We start from the raw sequence: 25710 nt of genomic DNA on the forward strand, positions 1-25710 counted from the left end.
AATCGGAAGAAAAGCATTAAAAAACACCTTGAGCTTTTAAATTATTACTTTTTTAAAGATCAGAATATAAAGGTCTTAAGCAAAAGAGCTATAGGATGACATACAAGTTTATAAAGTAATCACCATCCTTTGAGAAAGCTCACAGTAGAAGTTATTTTTAAAAATACTATTAATTTCTGGATAGAAAACATTTGACGCAGTAATCCCTTGATATCTCCAGACAAAAGAGTTCCAAAAAAATAACGAACACAGGACACAGTTTCCATTTAGAAAGAAGAGCAAGAAAGTCAACACTTGCACTTAACCATAATTTAGCATGTGGTGTTACAGACGCTGAAAAGTCCCTAGCTGCATTTTGTGCATAGCTGGTATTTGCAGGCTGCTGCTGATCTTCAAGAGACAATTAAGTGGTTTGCTGTCAGTCAGCAGCAAAGCTTTTCCCTTAAAAGTCTACCTGAAGAGCTCTACTTACGATTTGCCACAAGTTCAGCAAACTAAGCGAGCCACCAGAGGATGCTGTGGTGCTGTTATCAGCCAGGTGTATACAGCAACTTAAGACAGGGAACTTTACAGGAGGGGAAACTTTCTCTCCTCAGTGAAAGGCAAGGGGGGAAAAAGAAGATGACCAAGCATTGGGGACAGGCTGGGAAGTGAGCAGAAGAGAAATTTTGCTAAGGGAAGCATAAAGAGCAGTGGCCTCTAATGGCATGGCAGCAATGAGGACCTGGTGGCACAAAGAAAACGTGAGGAGACAGTGGAACTGATGGGTAGAATGAAGAGTCTGTGGCAGTTCTGTCCTCCATTCTCCTAATTTCCACCCCAAAAGTAATGAAATAGCATTGTTTTAAGGAGACTGCAACAACTTACCAGTACACAAACCCTGCCTGTTCTCCGTCTTGCCCCCAGTAAGGATTCAAAGGTCCATTTGAACAAATGACAGTTCTACTGCCCTATTCCCAGACACCAGAGCTTTTTATAAGCCTAACTCTTCATCACACTTACTACGTAATTCAGCAGGGCAACAGACTGTATCAGACACTTTGAAAGAAAGAAGGTATACTCATCAACATGAAGCCAGTATCATGTACAAAGACGTTATCAGAGCTACAAAGATGTTACTAGAGCTACACTCTATGGCAATACAACATTCCAGAACACTGGAACCCACTGTGCTATATGAAGATCAATTTTTGGTTAAGTGTTACATTGTACTCCCATTCTACCTCTATTTCACAACAAGAGTGTTAAACCACACAGGAAGTGCAGCCTCATTGTCATAATTTCTTTAAATGCAGTACTTCAGTTTCTATTCAACAGCAGAAAGAGGAGGCTTGTACTCAAGAATTCCTGTAAATCCTCTTTTCCATGAGGATCAAAAGATATCAGTGAGACTGGAAAGACATTTAATATACTGAGTTTGTGATCAGTGGACCACCAGGAAAATGGCTGTTTTAATCTATAATGTCTTTCATTTTAGAAGCACATGAATTTAATAATTTTGGATTATTAAATCCATTCACCAGTTTAATATGCAAAAGCAAACTTGCATTGAATTCACACGTCACTTACAGTGATAATCCAAAACCAAATATTTAAGCTGTGATATTCAGCAAATTCAAGTATTAAATGCAAATCATTATTTCAGTAACTGGCAAATTAGGCAATTCAGTAATCAATTACTTATTGCTCCCTTCCTATTTTTTTTTTTTAAACTAGAATGGTCTCCAATAAAACCATTTCTATTAATTCATTTTATTCTTAAGTATTCAACCAGCCACCATAACACAGTATCAAATAATCTCATAAGCTTCAAGTTTTCTTCTACATAATTAAAATATACAATGAAAAATATTACCCAGAACAGTATGCAACTCCAAAAACCACAATCTAACCTAGCATTACAAAGGGTCAGGTTAGTGCTACATGCCCTGGACCATGCTTTTGTGTGACTGAAATTACGCAAGTCACTGACAAAGGGGAGAACATTTGGGAAAAACACTGGATTTAATCAGTAAGAGAATACAAATTGGGAAAAATAAGAGCAACAGCAATCACTGAACAACAAGAAGAATCCCCTCACAAACCACGACACTGATGAAGAGTACAGCAGTTATGGTTCCACCACCTTTCCACACCAGTGTCTTAATAAAGGTTCAGCTCTAGCAGTTAAAATGGCTGGTAAATATTCAACTCATTCGTAAGAGTACGCCTAGGAAAGACTCCAAGAAAACTATTTGGAAATAATACTACCAAATCCCACAGCAAATAGCACCCCCAGCTGCTTTTATTCATAACGAAAACTGATTTCTAGTGAAAATTCTGTTACTCCAGCCTCAGTACGCTCTTCACACTTCTGGATATGCTATTTATTTCTAAGGCTATCAAAATGTATCACTAGTTTTGAGTCTTCTCAGTCACAGATAGAAGCTTTTGGCAAGAGAAAACTGAAAAGCAAGACTTTCACCCCATATGAAATTCTGGTGTCTTTATTCTAAAATGGAAACACTAGACAAAAAAATCTCTCAGTGTGTATTTCGAAGAAATTCCCGCTATTTTTCAAGCCAGGTTATTTTGGAGGAGAGACCAGCATTACTCCTCCATAACCTATCTAGCATAGTGCAGTGCCCAAAAGAAAGAAAGAAAATAGAGGAAAACGTGTCCAAAGCTCCCATTAGGTGTATCATAGTCACACATTCACATCGAACACAAAACAAAACAAACCCACACCCAACCCCAACTCCACCAACAAAAAAACCCCACACCAGCAAGAAATATCTGATTTTCCCCAATGGAAAAGTAACCTTCTGCCAATGAGGGGTTAGACATCAAGGAAAGTCTATTTTTTGATGGGAAAATACATGTAGTTTTGAGGCCTTATCAAGCTACTTGTAACAAGGTATTTTGATTTTGATCTTTTTCACAAGATAATGTAATTTTTTTTCATATTCCACATTTTCTTCTTATCTTCTCATCTTCTCATGATTCTCAATTTCAAGATGTGTTAATTCCTTTGATGTTAACACCAGGGCTGCTTGAAATAATATCATGCTCTTAATATTCGATTCTGAAAGCTTATTAAGTGTGTGCAACTTCACAATTTAGCATTGCTTTCCTCTTCAGAGAGACATGTTGGCTATGTATATGCATATACTCTATGGCTACATGAAGAAACTCCTAGTATCCTAAACAGGCAACAGATATAGATACACCCTTTATCCTGGAGTGGAGACCCCAACCATCACCTAGGCTTTGTGTCATCACATCATTCAGAACACCTAAGGAAAAGAAATCAACTGACAGGCTAAACATATCAAAAAAATCAACTGCGGTTAGCTTTGGCCTGCTACGAGATCATCAGCAGTCCTAAGGACTGGGAAGTCTATTTTTGTTTTGTTTACAAGTAAAAGCTGAAAAGCAGTACAAGTGCCCTCAGCCTGAAAGTCAGTAAATTGGGAAATATCTTTTTGTTGGGACTAAAGTTAATCTGAAACAAGATTTGCTAAAAATGCAGAGAATTTAACTTTTTCAAAAAATCCCTTAGTGCAGACAATCATAGAATAATTTAGTATCTTACTACCAAGCTAATACTTGTGGTCTCTGAAATTATGCACTAGAAACTCAACACCCTTACAACAAAAGTGTAATTTCTTCCACAGCTTTCCAGACTTGCAACTCAATTTCTTAATAAAAATTGGCATAAAACTATTAACTAAACCTTTAAACTAAACAGAAAAGATTCAAGCTGAATTTGGACTGAAGGACAAGGAACCTATAAAAGCATGACCAAGAAGTTTGACAAAAATGAGACTGAACAAGTACATGTGCTAGGTCTCTCAGATTTAACTGGAAAGGAGGGTCCCCGCCACTACTCTGAGCTAAGTAAATATGGGGAACAGAAGGGTGCTTTGGTGGGTGCCACAGAAATACCTCTTCTATCTTGCTTCTACGTAATAAGCCCATTTTAAGTATACTCCCTGAAAAAGAGCTGAATGAAGAGCAAAAAGGCTAGAGATAATGTTAACAGAGGTATTTGCCAAAAAGTATTTTTCACAATAGAAATTTTCAGGTGCTAACAGCAGATTAAGCCCACTAGATTGAGGCACAGGACCCGGTTTGACAACAAAACAAGAGATGTGGGTGCCAAATATACAACAATTGTCAAAGAATGGGCGTCAGAATGGGACAGACAGAAAAGCAGACCATTTGGGGAGTGACTGGGAAAGAGACAGAAAGTGAGCTAGAAAATCAGATGGAAGATGGCAGATTAAGAGTTGAGGTAAAGAAACTGGGAGTCAGTGAAAAAGTACAAGCAAGAGAATTGATGAGAACCTGAAAGAGAGCTTTAATAGACCAAGGAGATCAGATCCTGTGAGTAGAAGGGAAGAACACGGGAACCGGGAAGACGAATACAATCTATTCTAAGCTATGACTGAAAGGGTAAATAAGCTGGGACTCAGACTGAGAAGTTCAAAATAAATCAGGAAAGAAGTAGTAAAGACAGATTGAGAAAATGGAGAAATTGGGAAGGAAAAGTATTCTCGTTAGAGTACGTTTCCTCCCAGAGCTTGTCAAAGGCATCAGGAGGATGCCTCTGCTGTCTACAGGCACTTGGAAAGCCTACTAGCAACCAACCACACATCTTGTACGAACTGCACCTAACTTGATCCATACAGAATGACAATCCCTAGTCATTTTACTGCTTAAGAGTAGGCAGTAAATGTAAAGGCCCTATGCCATGCAATTTTACTATGTGCCACTTCACTGACAATGTAGGGGTTTTTTTGTTTGCCTTATTTTAATATCAGGAAGCAACAAACACACACAATGGAAAATTAGCACAGCTACAAAGTGGAGAAAAGCTTATACAGAAATAACGCTGCTTAACCTTAATTCATCTTTCACCCCTATCCGTATGCAAATGTCATTTGTAACAAGATAATACACTATTTTTCCCACTGGATTCTCATCTCATCTCATTCAGGGACCAGAGCAAACATGCTTTGGGAATGAATCATCATGTAAATGCAGGAAACTATTTTTATGGGACATCCAATTCATTTTTTCACAAAAAATTAAAAGGCAATTAAGATATGAAGTAGAGGACTGCAGGAAAGGAAAGAAAGTTCTTTAATTTAAAACACTTGAATTTCATTTTGCAAATGAAGTCAGTGAGAACTATTCTTTCCTGTATAAAAGTTCTTTTATATTACCTTAAAGTCAGTCTATAGGAGTCTGATCCTGCAAAATTCTCAGACGTTATTTTACTGTGTCTCAGTAGCGTTCTTCTGAAACAGTGATCATGCCACATCCTCAGTTCATGGCAGCATCTTCAAGATTGATGTGTTTGTCAACCACTCAGCAATGAGCTATACCATAGAAATGAGCTTTTCAAAAAGTATATTTGAATTATTAGCACCTTAACTAGCAAGGCATAATCGAAGCACTAGATGTTCAAGATCTGGATCACACAGAATTGTGAAGGTTAAAACTAAATACAGGTTAGTAGCTCAGCTAAGCGTTGTCAATCTTTGGTCTGAATATAGGCTCCACTGATACTGCACGTAAATTGGACACTTGAGTATACACAGAATGACACCTGAGGTCTCCTTATTGCAGGATATGTCAAGACCATTAGCTTCCTTGGCTGTTCTTTCTGAACAGAGCAACATGTCTACAATTCAACAAAAATTAAATAAAGAATTAATTTTGAAGATGAGTCAAATGGTGGTCCAGTCTAAGCAGCCACACAGATCAAAAATACCACAGGAGTTAAAAATCATTATACAGTCTTGTTTCTTATTCAGTTGCCCAAGTGATACAATCCTTGCAAAATTTAAAGCTGACACCCCCAAAAGTAACTGTGAAGCTGTAAGAATGAAGCAAAACTGAATACGAGACTTCTAGGGTGAACATGACCAAAGCACTGGTTTGCCACTTCTACCACATAAACTAATCAGAAAAAAAAAAATATCATTGTTTGTGTGCTCTGCATATGAGTATTTAGTCCAGGGAGGTACCAGCAGCAGCCACCTCCACAACTAGCTCCGGGTGCCGTTCTAGGTTTGACCTTAATAGACTTCTGTTTTTCCAGCCAAATCAAATCTTTACAGCAGTTTGTTCAACAGCATCTGAACCACAGCCGAAATCAACAAGTAATGTCAAACAGGACCCATTCCGAAACCATTTGCCTCACCAACCTCCTTATCAGTGTATTACAAGGCTACAGCAGCCCACGAAGTAATTTTCAAGCAAGTCTGTGTAACCATTAATGCAATACTGGGACGCTTAGCAAATGTGAAGTAACACAAGAGAAGTACCTGGCAGCGGTTTTTGGGATATGGACCACTGTCACCCTTTAAAACCAAGTTGTCCGCTATCTGTCCAAGAACCGCTTCAACATAGAGAATGTTTAGCACAGATTGGCCCATTTTTCCTCCCACTTCTAATTAGCCACAATAAATCTCCATTAAGTGATATCCAGGCAAGCAAATACAAACACTGAAGTAAGTGATCCCTAGTATAACTTCACTTTTCAAAGCTGCATTTTTGTTTAGCATGTTAAGTTGCCAGCACAGCGTATTTACTCAGTAATACTACAAATATGTATCTATATAGAGCCACTACCATTAACTAACACATACAATTAATAAAGAAGTTAAACACTTTAAGGCTACAAGAAAATGCTTTATTTACACAAATAAATTGGCAAGGTGACAGGCAACTTCTGAGTTGCTATTTTCTGACTTATAAATACAAACCAACACAGGAAAAAAAGGGGAAATTCTTATTGTGTATTTGGCATGTAAAAAGGAGAGCTTAAAGATCACTTTCCTTCTGCCTTCTTTTAAAAAGTGTATCTAAAAAAAATTTTAACAATATTCTAAATCCCAGACCGAGATGCCTTTTTAGAAGACCTAATTTCATATTATTTGATCTTCAGTTTGCAAACTTCTGAACACATTAGAACTCACTAAAGGCAAATAGAAATAGATCAAGCTACAGAGAAGTGGCTGAACTAAAATGGTATCAAAAAAGGTGCATGAACCACTTGAGATCCACTAAAGACTTTACTTCTCTAGTCTGCCTCACTGAAATTCCCAGTACATAACCAAAAATAAACATAAAAGGAGAAACACATGCTGGTATTTTAAGAAAAGTCTGAAAAATGTTTTGAAGACTTTTCAATGCTTTCTAGGCATTGAAAGTGCATCAAGTAAAAAAGATCCAAAATACATCTTTTTCTTACTTCTGTTAGGCTCTTTTTTTTAATCTATCCCAAACGTAACTTTTTCAGACCAAAGACTTGCTCAAGATTGATGCAGAAGCAGCACATGAAAGCTGTTAAAAAGTAGAAGTTTTATGGTGTTCTGGCAAAATTAATATACAGAAGCACAGATCATCTTCTTTCCCCAAATTTAGCAGACCTATTGACCCATCCAGTAAAGTTGCGGTAAGAAATTAGTTTGCTGTGTTTTTTTTAAAATATTCTTGGAGCAAAATATTTATTAATACTGTGAAATTAATTCACTGGATTAAACTACATACCCAAATGTATTCTGAATACTCAATTAAAATAAACCATCAATCAACATTAATCCCTACATCTCTAGATCTCTTAAACAGTAATGTCAGATCAGGTGCTGAACTTTGTGCAGGCAGAACTTCTAACATGGTGTCCTCAGATTTACACATGTGCACAAAGTTAGACACATGAGCCATAGCTACTACTCAATGAGATTAATAAACGCGCTATGAAATACTAGAGACATACAGTAAGTTTATGCAAACTAGAGATCAAGAGAAAAATCCCGCATAAAGTAATTCAAGCAAAAGACAGTAGAATAAAACATAATTTAAAAAAAATTTTTAAATCCAATTTTAGAACGAGTGGTTCCAAAGCCAACGCTACTGTCAACAACCTACGGAACAGTAAAATGCATGAGCTTTCCAGACTAACAGCTCTCAAGAAATATATTTTAGTCTGTGAGAAATTCTGAAGGCTAACAGTGGTATGTCAGTTTAAAAGTTTGTGAAACACCAAATTATTTTTCAACCGCATGTTCTTCATGAACAATTATGTATTTTTTTAATGACTGGAAACAGTCCATGTAATAGCGAACAACCGAAACAATCATAAGCAACCGCTACTATATAGAGTATTTCATTTACGTAATTCATCTATTTCGATATATGTAATTTTCGAGCTCAGAAGGGATCTAACTCATTCCTTATGTCTAGCCCCTTTCTCCTCAGTAGTTGCTTGTAACACCATGCATTGGACTATCCCCTCTAACAGACCCAGCTCCTGCAAGCAACTTCTGCTGCTTCTCTTCCATTTAACAGTGGGTCTTCAAGAAAAGAGATACAAGCTTCTCTTTCTTTATGGCTGCTTGAGAGGCCTCAACAGTTCATCTGCAACAGAAGTAACTGAGAGGAGAAAGAGGGTCACACCACAAGATGGATCTTCAGCTACACTACAGAAACTGTTGATTTAGTGGTGGAAGGTAGGTTAGCCATTGATACTAAAAAGTATTTCTCGTCTTAATTTACAGGTAATTCTCAATATATAACTGAATATAAAAGTGGCCAGCAAGTAGTCCCCAGTCTTACGCTGGGAGTTGGAAGACAAAAAATTAAGTTACCAAATTTACTTTCTTGCTACAGTCATTCCTGCTCCTTCTTTTGATGCTGCATCCTGCCTAGTTTTAAGCATGCCAAGGATGGACAGGTCACCATTCCACATAGGGAACTGTGTTCCGCCCCCCAACTATTAATCCCATGAATCCACTGAGCAGCACAAGGCAGCCAAGGACCTCAGTGTGTACGGTTGGTTCCTCCAGCTCCTGCCTGGAAGGTGCCACATTTGTAAGCAGCGGAAGAGTTTACAGTAGACTCAGCAAAGTCTTAGAGAATGGCACTGATTAACCAGAAAGAGGAATACTGGCTAAGCTGGAGTTTCTGGAGATTGTCTGCATGTGATGACTTCCTCTGTCTCAGACCAAGAAACCTCCCATACAGTGCCAATGTACATGTCAAACTGTACCCAGCGCTACTGACCTCGACTTCATTTGTCATTCGGCCTCTGACAAGCAATAGAATGATCCCACTCCCAAGGTACACAAGTCTTTGGGATACCGCAAGTGGTGTTCTCTCGTCCACATGGTTTTTTTCATTGTTTCTTTAATTCACAGAAAAAGTAAAGTCTTTCTAGTAACTAAGATCTTCCGAATCGAATGTGATATTCCATGGCCAATCTGACTGATTCTCTTAGAATTGCTTCTCAGCTCCACACAATGGTCATTTACATAAAACCCAAAATGGCTATGGTCATTACTATCACCAGATCACACTGGAAAATGAGTTTGCTCCTCTTTTTCCACCTTTACATTTATTGCATTCCAGATCCCCTACTCTTAATGTAAGAGCTTTCAAAAAAATAAGTTGATATACCCACAGATACTTTAACCTTCACAAACTAGTATTTCCCTTTTTCCATTACTATTTTTCAACTTATCCAGCTATAACATTACTTGTGATTATGCTCTTAAACTCCACCTGCAGGCTCTTAATCAAGGTGCTACACATGACTGTATCTTTTTTTCCCCCCCCTCATAGCCTGGACCACTACTGAGGAAATGAAAGTATTTTGAAAAAAAATCAATGCTTTTCAGTACTTTGGTAATTATTTAATCCTTTATAAAAACATTTCATTGGGTTTGCCCATATTCCCCATCATGCTCCCCATTTGTTCAATTATCCATTGAAGTCCCAGCCTGCAAACTTTTACAAGTATTTGACTTTTCAAACAGGTCTTTTCAAATTATAGTTTTTCTTTTATAAAGAGGTATCAGAAGAAGAGCTGGAAGCGAGCAACAAAAGGAAAAAGTGCTCTCCTGCCGCAGGTGGGAGGAGGGGTTCAGTAGGAGCATGTTCTCTTGCAGTGCCCTGGCTCCACACTTTCCTCTTCTGCAGGGCTGCCTGCTTCACGGTCACCAGAGCAAGCACTGGCCCCAGCAGCACAGAGTAAGTGGGACGCACATCGAGCCTGCGTTCCCAGGCTGGAGCGCACCGAAGCTTGCTTGGCCGTGTAAATGCCACCTGAAGCCCAGACTTAACATGGCAGCACAGCACAGCCCTAACCACAGTTTAGCCATCTCAGCTCTGCTGAGAAAAAGGGAAGGAAGGGGTGGGGGCATTCATCAACTATGCCATCTTCTTCACCACTACATCTCACGGTCAGCGCACTTGATAGGTGACATTGCGGAAGCGTAAGCCATTAATCACAGCCATATTTCCATGTCAGGATGTTTAAATTTACAGCAGTGCAGGTCTTCATAGACTCAGTGCCCAGAAATTTAGCGATACTGTCTCTATCATGGTTAATTCCATTATTTCGCTGGGAAAAGAACTTGGATTTTGGACAAAAAATATGGGAATAATTCTCTTCCCTTCTGAAAATCCAGAAAGTCTTATACCAATTAGCATCTCTATTGTCTAGCATTAAGTCAAACCTAATAGGGCCCACAATCAGACCCGGAAATTTAAAATTTCCCAGCATTCACTATGCATTTTAGACATCATGTAATGGTGGGTATGTAATAGTCTGCAAAAAGGTAAGCAGTACATCTTTCTTCCCCGAGGCAGAATTAAGTATGTGTAGAGGTTTTTAAGAACAGGTTAGACAATACTTCCAATTAAGATTTCATACCCTTTCTAGCTACCTCGTTCCAGTGCTCAAGTACACTTAAAATTTTACCTAAAACCTGACCTAGATTTTCATTTTTCCAAATTCAGCTTATTAATTCTTGTAATAAAGATAGTGAAAGCAATTTATTTTCCTATCCGTAGCGCCTTCTTCCATTTCTGAAGCTTACTACCACGTATGTTATTCCTCCTTTAACTACTCCCTTTTCTAGAATAAGCTAGATCTTTCAAAAATGAGGTTCGTTCTTAAATGTCTTATTCTCACTCTGCTCCCCTAGACCTTCCAGGATATTCACCTGTATTTCCAGGTGCTAGCACTTCTTCACTCGGTTGATCTCTCTCCCAAAAGCTATATTAATCAAATGTACTTTAGTACCTCAATTACTTTGAACTGTTTCCATTTCATCTCCTAGTCTAACATTCCTCTTTCATTTTCTTCCCGCTTATACGGCCTTTCATTCCCTGAACTCTGCTATCTGTAACGTACTTGGCACCCTTATCTCTTCCAGGCAAGCTCTGAGTGACTATGTACTTCTGGTTGCTTCTCTGCACATTAAGATGTTTTTCAGTTCCTTCTGAGCTACTAAAATTCTCTGCAAGGTTAATTTGCTAAACCAATCACTATTTCATGGAAATTCTCACTATTTGAAAGCTACAACAGTCCGCATTAGATTGTAACCTGCTGTTTAAGAATTTGAATTGTATCACTTTCCCTTAGCTCGCATGCTGTTGTTTTGGGTTTTGGAGTTTTTTTTTTTTGAAGGGGAGATATATTCCAATTTGAATATGGAGTATTATCTTGTCTTATTTTCAATAAGGAGATGTGAAAGCCCAATTATATTAGGCATTAACAATGAATTACATCTTCAGCAGAACCTGTTTAAATTTTTTTTTTTTTTTTTTTTTAAAGTACTGGAATGGGTAAAGAGCAAGCATGGTTCAAAAGGTAGGCCCCAGAATCAAAGCCACTAACCTTAACGTCAAAGGTAATGGAAGTCTGTGGTGAAAGTGCCCAAAGCCTGTTTTTACAGACACTAACTAGCATCTTTTGGTAGACAGAGACAAAACAATGAACACATACGGAGACTGAACCATCTTCACTCCCTTGAATATATGATGCCTCCTCAAACACAAGAAAAGGCAATGCTAGTTGACAACAGTAGTCAACTACAACCCTGTCATCTGAACAGTATTTGCTGAGTTTTTTCAAACCCAATTCAAAACCAAGCTGCTTTAGCGTTCAGTACGGATACACATAATGCCAATGGCCCAAGTGCATTTATGAGCATAGTGAATTCTTAAGATTAATTACTCTGAAAAAATGGCTGCAGATCTGAAGCTGGTTTATGCTGTTATATCTACAGGAAAACACAGCCTAGGCTTGATGTGCAATGTAGATAAAGTTTCATATATTCATCAATGCCAGCTATCATAAAGCATGACCCCGTTTGCTTTCGCTAATAAAACCAAAAATATTCTACGAGCTACGCTCCCCCATATGACGTGCTACAAATGTACTTACATCTTTTGCCATGTTACCAAAGACTAGAAATCAGTCCTCTTAAAATCTTGACGGCTGCAGGACACAGAGACAACGATGCTATTTTCTAGAAAGCAAGCGAAGACAACATCAGCTACAAAAACGAAAGGAGGGAAAGTTTTTACGATTGAAATTACTGCCTACCACCAAATACAATTTAGCGGGGAAAAAGTTTCCTGTCATCACCAATTCACCCCCTAAGCCCCCCCCCAACGCTCACGTGTGGAAAATACTCCCTTTCCCCACGGCGGGGGGGGGGGGGGGGCTCCCAGCCGGTGCCGGCGGGCAGCCCACCCCGGCCCGGTTCCCCCTCCAACACCGCAGAGGCGGGCGGGGGCAGAAGCGGCGGGGGAAGAGATCGCTCCCTCGGCCTCCTCCTCCTCCTCCTCCTCTTCCTCCCCACCCCCATTTCCAGCAGCAGGCACAAGTAGGCCCCAGGGGCCAGCCTTCCCCCCCAGGGGCCTTGCAAACCACCCCCCCCCCCCTTCTTCTTCCTCCTCCTCCTCCTCGCAGGCGGACGGGCCGCGGTTGCAGCAAGAGGCAGAGACTGCCAGTCGCCACCGCGCCTCGGGCACCCAGCGCCCGCCCGCCGCGCCCCCCGACCAGGGCCTCACCGCCCGGGCAAAGCCCTAAGCCCCGCGCCGCCCTTCCCTCAGCAGCGAGGGGCCGCGCTAATCGCCTCAGAAGCGGCGGGGGCACACGAAGAAGGCGGCGGAGGAGAAGAAGGGGGGGGGGGGGGGAACGCGCCCGCGCACCAGGCGGCACCGGGGGAGGGAGCGGCGGGAGGTCCACCCCGTCCCCATCCTCCTCACCCCGCCGCCAGCAGCAACCCCCCCCCACACACACACCCCCCGTCCCGATGCTCCCCATCCTCCTCCTCCTCTTTCTCCTCCTCGCCGCAGAAGCCTAGCCCGCGTTGCCCGCACCTGAGCGGCCGAAGGTAGAGAGAGCCGGCTCCATCCCCCGACGGCCAGCCGTTTCCCCCCCGCCCTCCCGGACAGGGAACCGGAGCAGCGGAGCAGGGAGCCAAAAAAAAAAAAAAAAAACCACAAAAAAAAAAAACCCAAAAACCCAAAAAACCCTGCCTGCCCGCCCGCCTGCCGCCGCCGCGCCGCTGCGGAGGCGCCCGACTGCACATGTGCGGCGGGGAGCGCGCGCGCGCGCGCGGGCCTGGCAGGAGGCGGGAGAAGCGGGAGCGGGGGGGGGGGGGGGGAGGGAGGGAGCCGGTGTGTGTGGAGAGAAAGGGGGGGGGGGGGGGGGAAAGGCGGCGGGAGATCAACGGCTCCAACGGCAACCGGGGCGGAGTGGGGCCGGCTGGGACCGCCCCGGGGTTGGGGGGGGGGGGGGGAAGAGGAGGAGGCGGTGAAGGAGCGCGGGGGGGGGGGGGTGTCTCACCCGGCGGGCTGTCACTTTCCCAGCCCGCCTCTAGTTCCCCCTCCGGTCGCCAACCTGGCGGGCTCACGGCCGCTCCGCTTCCATCGTTCGCCCTCACACCTGCCCCCGCCGGCGCTGTCCCGCTCCGCGCCCCCCCCCCTCACCGGCACCGGTGAGGGGGGAGCGGGCCGCCGCTCTTTCCCTTTTTATTTTTTTTCCTTTCTCTCCCCTTCTCTTCCCCCCGCCCCGCCGCCGTTGGCAAGGAGGAAGAAGGAAAAAAAAAAAAAAATTTAAAAAAAAAAAAAAAATTGAAACTTACACTTTTGTGCGTCCCACCGGCGTAACGCTGCGCGCTGACGTCACGGCCGCAGCGTGCCTTCCACGGGCACACGCGGAGCGCCTTACAGCCAACCGCCCGCCGCGCCGTGGGGCGGGAAAGGGAGCATGCGCGCGCGCTTTTTCGCGCCTTCCGACTCCCCGCCCTGCGGCGCTTCTAGGGCGGGCGGGCGGGAAGCATCGGCGCGAGATTGCTCTTCGGCCCCGGCCGCCGCCGAGCACGTGGTCGCCGGCGCGCGCCGCGCTGTGAGGGAGCGGGAAGTTCGCCGGGCTGCTCCGTCTCCTCATCGCTGAGGGGAACGCGGGCCGCGCCTCGGGCCCGCCGGGCCGCCTCACGGCTGAGGAGGGAACCCGGGCGGCCGAGCGGGTTTCTGGGGGTGGGGAGCGCGGGGTGCCGGTGGGGCAGGGCGGTGCGGGTCGGTTGCCGCAACATCCTGCCGCTGCTTCCTCATCGCGGGTTTTTTGGTTTTTTTTTTTGGTCCGGCCGTTACTTGAGCAAGTCGGCTTACAGCGGTCGTTGCTAAAATTAGGATTTTACGGTAATCCGAGGGAAAGTTTTTCCGTCGGCCGACCGCCGCTCGCAACCTTGAATTAGGCCAGACCCACACCAAAAAAACCTCGGCGCTCGCGCGTTCCGACGCCTCCAGCCTGCGAAGCCTCCGCGCGCCCCTTACGCCAGCTGCGCGCGGCAACAGACGCAGAAGCGGTGCACGTTCGCTAGGGTTGTGCGATGTAATTACACGACAGTGATGTAATTCTTGGCCGAAAAAAACCTTCCACCGTTATAGCCCCCGCTACGCGTGCTGAGAACTGCAGCAAAGTCAAACGGCTCAAAAGCTGTCTGGCTTACAGGAGTGGATATAAGAGCATTTGATGGCAGCTGTGGGGGGAAAGCTGCGCACGCTTCTGCACGCGATACCAGGCCTGTGTGGTACGAGGCTGTTGATAACGCGACCAAGAGGGGAGCAGGAAGTAAAAAAGTCCGTTCTTTCTCTAAAACCATGCTGCTTCCTGATCATGCCTGGGAAAGGAGGCACCGCCAGCAGAACCGCTACCCAGGAACAGCGGAACAACCTAGCACAGGTGCCAGGGAAGATGAGTTTCCTCAGTTGACTAGATTGACATTTAGTTACTTGTATACCTTACTCAATTTTATTTTATTTTTTTAAGATTTTGGGGAGTTTTTTATAATAATGAGGAAACACTGACTACCTCCATTTTCTTGATAAACAGCAATCTTTGAAGTTTTTCATTCACAGTAACCCCCCGCATGCTGCTCTGGGGTTCCATGGCTGCTCATGCAGTAGCCTGCTCTGATAACGACCATTATTACCCCATTTCTTCATCATTCTTGACTACGCTTAATGGCATGGACATCAAAGAAAGAAGGTGATAATGAAAACATGTTTGTAACTTTTCAGAAAGGGGCAAGAACTTTTACACACAAAAAACATGGAGCACACCAAGCCAGCTGCAGAAAAAATGCTTCCTCCCAAAAGACAACATCTCTTCCAGTTGATGGTGCTGCTCTCCACCCTCCAGGTCACATATATACTGTGCCTGTGGATTTAAACTGTCTATATATCTCAAGTCCCTGCCCACACTCCCCCCACACCCCTTTTTACATTAATTCTTGTAGAACAAAACTGTTCCACTACCATGAGCTCCTGCAGTCTCTAAGAATGCACCCTCAACAGGGTACGTCTGGCCCAGGGTGGAGAAGGGACAACAAGAAGAGCAAATACGCTTTTAAAAACGTAGAATTAAACGGCTGCGCTACGACACATAGCATTTCCTCTGCTGTTTCAAGTTTATTTAAGAGACTAGTGCCATTTTGAAAAAGTCTCAGGTTGAAGAGAAACCTTCTACCTTCTCTAGCACAAAGCAAAAGTGGCAGAAACTTATGAATAAAGAAGTAGAAAATAATTCATTAGCAACTGTGATTTGTAGGGACTAAGATAACTATACTAGCTTCCAGAACAGAGGAGGGACCTGTGCAAGCTCCTGGCTTAAATAAAGACCTAGTACCAGCTGACAAGCTTGTCAGCATCTGGCCTCGTTGCGAGGTAGCATCTCCCAATTCTCAAATTCCTGCTCTATTTTAGGAAACAAAAAAATACAGCTTAGTACCGTAACCTTGAAAGTGTTGCCACTCCCTGATCTAGATTTTGTCCCCCAAGGCAGGAGCCCTTCTCCCTACGTCACTCTGGTCACACCATTGTCCAGTTTGTTCCTCCGTTCTCCTAGTCTCCGCTGTCCCTACCGTCAATAAGTTTTTCCCACCCGGCGCTGGTAATTAGTCAGCAGAGGCAGTGGGAGAACCAAAGCAGCGCACCTCCTGGGCTACTAGGTGAGGCTGGTAGAGGCATGCCTTTCCCTTCTGCCTTTTGTTTCCCTTGGGGCAGGGTGGGCCACGCATCTCCCAGCCCGTAGGACATCTTGCTGGGCTTCCTTCTCCCTTCACTAGTGGTGTTGGCTCCCTCGTTGTCAGATCATCTTAATAGTGGATGTCTGGTACTTGCTGCTCCTTATGAGCTATTGCTGTTTCCCACAAAGATGTTACGGCGCGTGGCTTGCCTGCTGTCACTCAGGGGTCCTTTGGCACTGCCCACGTGCTGGAGCACCGCCAGGATTGCTTACAGAGCAGAACTACGGATTCCTTCCCCAGACAAACCCCAGGAGTGCTTTTGTGGTTAGATTGTTCCTGGGTTCACTCCAACGAGCAGCGAGACCGCACTAGGTTTCTCACACCCTCCGTCAAGCATCATCATACAGCACTATTCTGTCCTGCTAGGCAACCCCCCCGCGCCTCTGCCCGCAAAGCCGATGATGAACAACTGTAAAACAAGCACAATATAAAGTATTGTGAGGCTGCTTTCTCCTCATTGTTGAGGATTACAGGAAATACGAATTCTTACAGCTTTTAAAAAGCTACGTAGCCCCATGGACTAGGCCACCGCGACAGCATTCCTTGAGCCGTCCTAGGCCCACGTCAGTCACCGCTGCAAGAGCCTACCTCTCAGCTCCCGCTCGGGATCTTCCTGCTGAGCAGCCTGCTTTATATATGGGATGAGCCGTAAGTAGGGTGGTTGTGGGTCTACCTATACCAGTCCGACCCTGGGGACAGGGAGAGGACTCACGAAGGAGAAGCACAGCCCACGCTACCAGCTTTTAAACTGTTTTGGTTCCTTCACCCCTATAGGGAACAATGGCCAAAGGGGTAACGTGCAAGAACTCAAATTTTCAGAGAGAAAAACCGCACGAAACAAGCAACCGGTTACACCCACCTCCGAAACAAACCGACCGCCCCCAAAACCAACCCCAAAACAGGTATGCTGAATGAGTTGCTACTCAAGCACAGAGCAGACCCTTCCTTTCCACTCCCTTAGACTCAGCTTCACCGCAGAAGTATCTCCTCATCACTTCGGAAGTTTCTGCCCCGTATCAGCTTTTCCGTATTCAAATGAAGCTGATCACTACGTAAATGAACAAGATAGAACCACTGACCAACAAGCTGAAACAAAAATTTCCAGAAAAGACCACCTGTTCTTCAACAAACCTTCCACAAATCAGTAGATTTTCCTCTCAGGGCTTCCAGATCTCTGCTGTAATTTTATCTACTTGACACATAAAGAGACTATTCCAGAGTACAGGCATAAGGTTCCTGAAAAGCTGCAATTATAGCTAAGTGGGCCAATTGTGAAATATTCTCCCCTTTTTCCATACAGGAATAAGGTCTGTTGTTTCTATCTTAAGACTGTATCACGGGACTACCCCGTTTTGACATGGCATTATGCACAGAGCCATTATTTGCATTTCAGGGAACATTTACAGTATCTCAATATACCTCCCCATTTCTATGAGATGATCTCAAACATCTGATTGTAAACAAACTTATCGTATGTCCAATAAGACTAGTAGTTTGAACTTACATCTAATATTCAGTCAGGCAATCCAAGTTGATGTCAACAAAGAGGCACAGAACATTGATACTCAGATGAGGCTCCCTATTTCTCTTTCCCCAGTTCTCCTAAAGCCTAGCCAAGTCATGGCTGAATCAAAAATTATTTGGGAAAGAAGTGACAGAGATGAGGCGACCAGTAAGGTATCTAGATACTTGCTTTCCTTTTTGGACATGGTACCAAAAGGACTCTTCACCCAACTCCTTTAAAAGGTAATCAGGAAAATATTTTCTTTCTTTTAAGAGACACAAACCATCAGTATTTCCTAGTCTCCTAACTGGAATTTTCCAGAGAAATACAACTAGCGGCAGCAATTTATTTAGACAAAAGGTTTACTCACCACAGCTGTAATACTTTGTATAATAGTTTCAAAGGCTAACTAAGAGATGTAATGGAAACCATACAGAGGTCTCTACCACGGTCTGTCACGGATACTTTTTTTTCTCCCTGAAACGTAGGTGGTAAACTACATGTGAAATAAGCATCTTTCAAACCCAAAATGAGGCATTCAGGAGAGAAGCTTGTATTTCAAGCAGAAACTGTGAGCTAGGTCAGTGGATAGAGTAAGATTTCTCTCCCTCGTACAGTTAAGAAACAAATTATTTTAGTGAGGCACCTCAAAAAAAGGTCTGAGCTAGTAGATTGTTAAATGGTACCATAAAACTTTTGAATTACTTCTACATTTTGAATACAAAATATTGAAATACACCAACAAATCAGTTTCAAGTTTCTTCTCTGTGACAGATTCATTTTAAAGAAAAACTATTTTATTTATAGGTCAGCTTTTTCCTCTGCATTTGTCACTGTTCCTCAGTAATTTCTGAAACCATTCCAGAAGAGGCGGAATTGCCATACATTCCTGCCACCTTTATGAAGCATCAGTGCCTGGAGAGAAAGCCCCGAATCCAGTGAGCAAGAACTCAAATATGATGAACCCTACCCTGTCCTAACAGTACATACACACTCCAGACTAGTCCAAGCTGCATTTTGACAAGCCCAGCAGATGTCAGAGAAAACACAGGAGGAAACTGAGGCTCCTATGGTAGAGGAAAGAGGTATAAAGCACACAAATCCATTCAAAGCTTTGTTTGGCTACTTGGAGGACAGCTTTCATTTTAATTGGCAATTTAAACCTACGTAACATGCATTTTTCTAACCATTTTGTGGGTATCGAAGTTATTTCAGACAACAGTATAATACTGACCTAAAGTGTTAATACATCTTTAATAGTATTGGTTTTAAGCAGATAAACCTCAAGATGATTTTTAAATTGTTTGTCAGAGTAGACTACAGTCTATGAGTAAGGTTTCTCTACGACAATTAAAGAATGGGCTTTTACAAGGCTTATCCCGCTACATAGAACGTTTTAAAGACCAAAACACTTACATTTAAGATCACATTCAAAACACCGTTTTTTAAAATATCACAACATTTTAAAGAGACTAACAATTTATTCAATGTAAATGCAACGTATAAAGTCGTGGAGTTCCAAATACACATCCCATCTGCCATTTCTAGTTTTGTGCAAATTAATTTACTTAAAATGATTTTAAATCTAGCATAGTGTCAAATAACATCCAACCTCCCAAGTTACAGAACTGATGTTTTTCACATCTGCTTGAAATTAGACTCCCCAGTTTTACTAAATTTATTTTTGATTTAAAACAAAGAAAAAAAACCTGTAAACAACTGTAAACAGTGCTAACTGTAACAGCAGTTAGCAACAAGAATGGGTGACAACTGTCAGTCTTCAAATACAACTTAAGTTATGCCCTTTCTTATCATCAACTTCTAGTCAAATATGAATATGTAAATAAATACAAGAACTAACACAAATAAAAGTTACCACTATAAGAAAATACATTATATTCTGCAGTTTGGAATAAAATATCATACAATATTGGCTGCATCATTTGGAATATGTGTTTGACTGCTTAAAACAGTTTGATGCTAAGCAGTTAAACCTTTTCTTTGTGTAAAGGACTACACTTTTACTCACCATTAGAAATGTGGTTTGTGATTAATTTTATACTAGTATATTAAACTCCTAAATGTGAAAATGACTCAAGTCATTTAGTGAAAGAAGATACCATAGGCACCATAATATTATTTTTTTTTCTTTTTAAACAAGATCTGGTGATGAACCAGCAGTAACAAAATAGGATGAAAATTAAAAGGCACATTCAGGCAAAAAATAATCAACACAGTTTGCATGATGCTGTATTTAAAAAAAATAACTCATGCTCTGAACAACTGATTGGATCAGGAACAAATATTCTGGCAGATTCTAGTCTGTCAGAGAGAAAGTGAATTTTGTAAAAGGTGTGCAATTCAAATTATGTAATTTTTTTTAATGTTGAATTTTGTTTTGTTTTAAGGTCAGTATAAGGCTTATAACCAAGTGCACATTAAGAGGACTGACTACTCAAAACCTCTTGTTTTCTGAGTGCATAGAAATACAACGAGCAACGAAGATATTCCTTGCAAGGAGATGTATTCTTGTATATGTGCAAATCTTAATCAAGTACTTGAGCGTCTTTCAGGTCTCGGAACACATTTCATAATCGCAGCTCTCCACAGGGCAGGGGCAAGTAAAAGGCTTAGAGTAGTCACACTCAGAATAAGAAGATAGACCTGAAAATCGCAAATAAAAGCCATTACTTCTCTTAGTTACATGGTAAACTAAGAAGTGACTAGAAGTTTGAGGAGATCGGACTCTTCTGGACAGTATTTTCAGGAGATTCACCTGTCTTCCTAACCAACTATGCATATTGCTACAAAAGCAAACAAGTGCATGCTCAAATGATTCTGTTTACCTGATTTGAAGATACAATTGCAAAAACAAGATTATGAGCTTATAGAAAAACAATTATTTACATGTATAGTTACGAGGTCAATTTTGAAAGCTCAATGTTTGCTAAAAGATCAAAGGTCAAATACCACTTTATTTAAAGCCCCCCCCCCCCCCCCAAACCCAAACCAAAACAAACCACCCCAAACTATTCTGGTTTAATGATATAATGGCAAAGTTCACTACTATTTTATACACTAAAAAAAAGCAAACAAAAATCCCTTTAAGTCATACTGCACATCTTCTGAAAAAAATCTTAACTACATAGCCTGAATGAGTCTTATAAACAGCAGCAGGAAGTAGTTTTGAGGTCTCAAACAGAAGAATGACTTTTGGAAATTTCAGAGCTATATAAACCTATACAGTAGATAATCATGTGAGAGCTGCCACAGGAAAAAAAAAAAGCCTAAAGGCCTCCAAGCGCAGTGGGTGGGCCCCTAAACTGGTTCTGTGATCATGTATGGCTATCTTGAAACTCTATGCAAACATACGGTATTTGTAACCCCTAATTACATGCAGGAGTGAACGTGAAAATGAATCACCTTTACCTATACAAGTGAACAGCACTGTCTAAGTTTTTCACACGTGCTTTATTTGGAATTGGTTCCAGCATTATACAGCCCACTTGCTCACACAATCAAAAGCTTGGAGCGCCAGCAAAGTATTTTTGTGAGCAGAGATAGAGGAGAAAGCAGCAAGCAGTAGAAAGTGAAGTCAGTTGTATCTCCATAGCCTTAATTTACTTAATTTCACAAAGCAGACTTCATCTTGAAAAAAATAACATTCTCACAGCTTCAATGTAAAACTAAGGTTTCTTTCCTAGGGCATTTTTTTTTGTGACTACTGAAAAAGCGGGTTGTTTCTTTTGCAGAGGATTTAAAATGAACAAGCTTTGCAGGTAGAGATTACAAGTTTGTTTGCTCGTTTAAATGTTAAGGCAATTTCCACTTCACCCTATCTGCTCTCTAGTTCATATTTACTGATATTTCCTTACTCAAGTCCTATACTCTCAGTTACCTCTTTCGATAGCTACATCAAGGTTTCAAAAGCAAAGGCTCCTCCATCTTAGTGACTTGGGTGCTATCTACAGCTCACTGCTCCGTTAATAAAGAAATTCTAATTTAGAGCAGTTAAGGTAAAGCATTTATAACCAAGCCATTTAAAAGTAAAACCTGCTATTTAAAATACCGAAGTACAATATGAAACAAGTGAAAAATGGAACTAAGAATCCTGTCGGGGTCATACGTGTCTCCATTTGTATGGATAGATTCTACCTGTTAACAGTTGAGAGATGCCACAAAATTGGAGCATATTGGTATTTCAAATACACTGTAATACAAAATCCCAGTAAGTTACTCAGGTGCAAAAACTGAAGTTAATAACTGTAGCACAGCTTACCTCCCGAGATATGATCCCTGCTCTGCGTGCTCTACTTCCCAGAACAAAAGAGAATTCACTGACTTGTGCCAGTCCTGCTGAGACAATCCACTTGATATACTGGCTGGTCTTTGGAAGAATCAGAGAAAGGACAAGCACTGCCAAGACAAACTTTAAAAACATTTTTTGGGGTTGTTGTGGGTTTGTTTTGTTTTGTTTTAAAATAAAAGAAGTGCAATAAATAAAACAGTACAATCTTTGTAAAATACATAGCATCAAATACAAAATTCTGGACATAAACTAGTGGACTTCTAAATATGTCTTCTGTGTTAATGTCAAAAGAGAAAAATGTACGTTGCACAGTAAAAAGTAGTATCTTGTTTACTATAAGAAAAATTTGTCACAAATCCCAAGCTAGATAAATAGATGTTTCTCCATGTGTAACTTACTTTTAACATTAAATACAATCCTTTTTTTTAATATCCTAAGAATGTTGTATCAAATGGTATTCTAATCAGTAAGATTCCTCCAAATACAGATTTACAGTAAAGATGTAATATTCTCTGTTATATCACATGTTCAGGTCTTGCACAGAATTTTCATTAGGGCATGCAGCACAAAGATTATTTAGACTATTAAAAGATAAAAAAAGAGAAAAAGAAAATACCTTCATTATGACCACAGACAATGTAAGGAATAGTAAGACTGTGAGTTCATATATTACAAACGTGGGGAAAACATGAAGTCCTAGGAGGAAAGAAAACAGTATTTCAAAGTTTAAGGCCAATATCTTACTACGATAATTTTTTTGAGTTAATAATAGATTTAATTGCAAGACTGTATTCTCAAAAACAAACAAACAAAAAGCCCTAACATACCTACCAACGCTACCTACTTGATGACTAAAGCACTTCCTGCATTATCCAACCATTCTTCCTTTGGAGAGGTTTAGCACAAACAATATTCCCAACTGAGTTAAACTGTATATGACTGATGCATGAGCACATTCATTAATCAAGTTTTCTGTCTTCTACACCAGTCAACAATCCAGAATCTGAACTGAAACACACCTCTAATGAAAGCTATAAAAATACTGCAGGAAGACAATTCCATTGTTCTGCACAGTGATTGCACCCTACACTTTGCTAGCTGTTTAACATTTTTGTATGACGTGGTAATGGACTATCACTGTGGGAGGAACATGATATTCAGTATTTGCATAGACTATAGCTACAACAGAAAATCTAAAATCTAACTGGTTTGATTCCATGACCCTCACTTGCAAACACGGAAAGTCACCTGAACTGGAAAAGTCACCTAGACTGGAATAAGGTAAAATCATAAACCCCTGAGCATGGTCTAACAATTAAGGAATTATATAAAATCCCATTGCTATAATGATGTTGTTGATTTGGTTGGGGGTTTGGGGGGGGGGGGAGTATCTGTCTCTTTTTTGCAATTTTTTTGTCATTTCAATTTGGTAATTATATGAAGCAAGATAACAAGAACCATAAAAAGCACAGAAATTTAAAACTAAAACCTGCTAATATTAAATGTAAGAAAAAATATTTGTTGGAGAAGTCCTGGAGTCACTGAGGAAGAATCTTACTCACAGCTGACTAAGTGCATTTTTTCCTCCTAGGGTGAGGAACTTGTGCAGACAAACATAACTGTGTATCTTTGGAAGCTTATTCCTTTTTCACAGAAGCTCTTAAAAAGAGGAACCAAAATAGTGGTGGTGTCCCTGATAAATCCAGAATAGTTGGCAGTTCTTCAACCCAGTTATTTCTGGTGAAGGACAAGAGTTTAGCTTTCTAAAGCATGAGGCATGTAAATCGATGCTGTAATTTCTTATTTTAATGCAAGACAAGTTTTCACTCTTTTCCCTGCCACAGAGTGCTGCAGAGCCAGAAGAACCGTAGAGAACTAAGAGTCATCTTCTCTTCCTGAGTGCACAAGACAAGTTACTTACAGTAACTTCACGATATTTTGTCCATACACACATCCCATTGTGGATGGAAATGTACTTCTAAGTACATCACAGATTTTTATACAAGTACTACCCAGTCAGCATGTACACACTGTGTTTTATTTCTTAAATTCCTTCCAACTACTGAAGCACAAATGCAAAAGACTATCAGAATAAGGGGAGAGATGGCAGAGTAAGAGAGGCAAACACCACACCAAAAAAAGAAGTCCAAACGTGTGCACACATGCACATGGAGGGGCAAGTAGCTTCTCTTTTTTACTGTGTATCATGTGCACGTTGCTCATTCACCTTTAGGCTGGTCTCAGAAACGTGCATGAAAAGCAACTAGAGAAATACAGCCTGTAACAATGTCACATTTGATGAAAGGGCCAGCTCTGCCACATCTGGAACTGAAGATTTCAGAGGGAGGCTATAAATATAGCCTAGTGCTCTCATCACTACTGGCAGAGCTACCTTTTCAGTTCTGGAGCAGACAGGCAGTCTGAAGTCCATTTGAACTGCTGCCCAACATAGACATTATTACCATATTCCAAAGAGCTGAGGCACAAACTACCGCAGATTTCGATACCAATCCCGTGGAGGTAAGCGTCTGCGAGGTGAAGCAAGCCTAAACCTGTTACATACGCTATTCTGAGCAAACAAATAAACATCCCAGCACACAGATATGTTTTGGGGAAAATAAATCCCACCACAGTGGATTTCATGGTCATTACAGACCTTTGCCCCAGCCCTAGATGAAAACTCAGGATAAGGCCAGAAGTCATATCAGACTGCTGTACAAGCACATGAAACGTTCCTGACAACACGAACGTCATCAGAGAGATTAACTTCACAGACAGAAGGTGCATGAATATGGGCGTTTATTTCAGTGGTTTTAATCAGGCTTTGTGACTAAGCTCAGGAGTCACTATGGACTTGTTCTCTAAAATGGAAGAAACGCTTCAATCAAATAATTCAAGAACTTCAGCACCGTCATCAGGTAGCAAGTGACATGTTGGCCTGTCACCAACAGCTAGAATATCACTTAGGTACATTTTCACAGAGCTGAGCATAAGCCACCAGACTTCAATTCTAAGCAGTGTTCCGGAATAGCTGGAATGGAGGCCTTGAGGTGAAGGTGACCTTGCATCAATGTCAAGCCAAAAAGCACAGTTCACTCGTGTAAGTTGGTATGTGTTCTTCTGTGGATGTTTACAGGCAAGATTTTGCGCATTCTTTTTATAAGTACTTTTTTCTTAACAAGTCAACTCCCTCTCCCCCCTCATCAGACAGATTCCACCTATCTGCTGGAGGGCTGCTAAACAGCACGTGAAGATCCAAATGTCATGGCCACATCCTGGAAGATCCAGCATCAAGAAAAGGAATCTTGGAGATCTTGACAGCAAACAAGATTACAGAAACCAGAACTCTGTGGGTCAAATTGGAGCCAGTAGAGTCAATTCTGACACATCCGCAAGACAGGACATTGCTCAGAAAAATCACATTAGTGCTGCATTGGGATATTCTATCTACAAAGAGTCTTAATGAACCTAAGATCATAGCTAGCAAATACAATAAATGCTACAGCCCTGGCTAG

General features: G+C 41.6%; 2 protein-coding genes across 9 annotated transcripts in view; both read right to left on the reverse strand.

Annotated features, from left to right (window-relative positions):
- Window positions 1–14023, reverse strand: part of TFDP1 (transcription factor Dp-1) — a 47073-nt gene extending 33050 nt beyond the window's left edge. For 2 of the 5 annotated variants that reach the window (XM_052773797.1, XM_052773796.1), the window contains exon 1: window positions 9058–9090. In XM_052773797.1, coding sequence (XP_052629757.1) covers window positions 9058–9075 — 18 coding nt within the window. In that variant the 5' untranslated portion in view covers window positions 9076–9090. Of the gene's footprint in view, window positions 1–9057; window positions 9091–12226; window positions 12450–13170; window positions 13253–13937 lie in introns of those variants that run through there. The other 3 variants (XM_052773800.1, XM_052773798.1, XM_052773799.1) reach the window with 3 other exon arrangements.
- Window positions 14024–19347: 5324 nt separating this feature from the next.
- The window catches only part of TMCO3 (transmembrane and coiled-coil domains 3), a 36480-nt gene continuing 30117 nt past the window's right edge, over window positions 19348–25710 (reverse strand). For 2 of the 4 annotated variants that reach the window (XM_052773785.1, XM_052773783.1), the window contains 3 exons: window positions 22812–22891; window positions 22166–22315; window positions 19348–20550 (listed from right to left, as the gene is read on the reverse strand). In XM_052773785.1, the coding sequence (XP_052629745.1) occupies window positions 20437–20550; window positions 22166–22315; window positions 22812–22891 (344 nt within the window). In that variant the 3' untranslated portion in view covers window positions 19348–20436. Of the gene's footprint in view, window positions 20551–22165; window positions 22316–22593; window positions 22777–22811; window positions 22892–25710 lie in introns of those variants that run through there. The other 2 variants (XR_008232973.1, XR_008232974.1) reach the window with 2 other exon arrangements.

This window comes from Harpia harpyja, chromosome 22 (genome assembly GCF_026419915.1).
Source record: "Harpia harpyja isolate bHarHar1 chromosome 22, bHarHar1 primary haplotype, whole genome shotgun sequence".
Lineage (NCBI taxonomy): Eukaryota > Metazoa > Chordata > Aves > Accipitriformes > Accipitridae > Harpia > Harpia harpyja.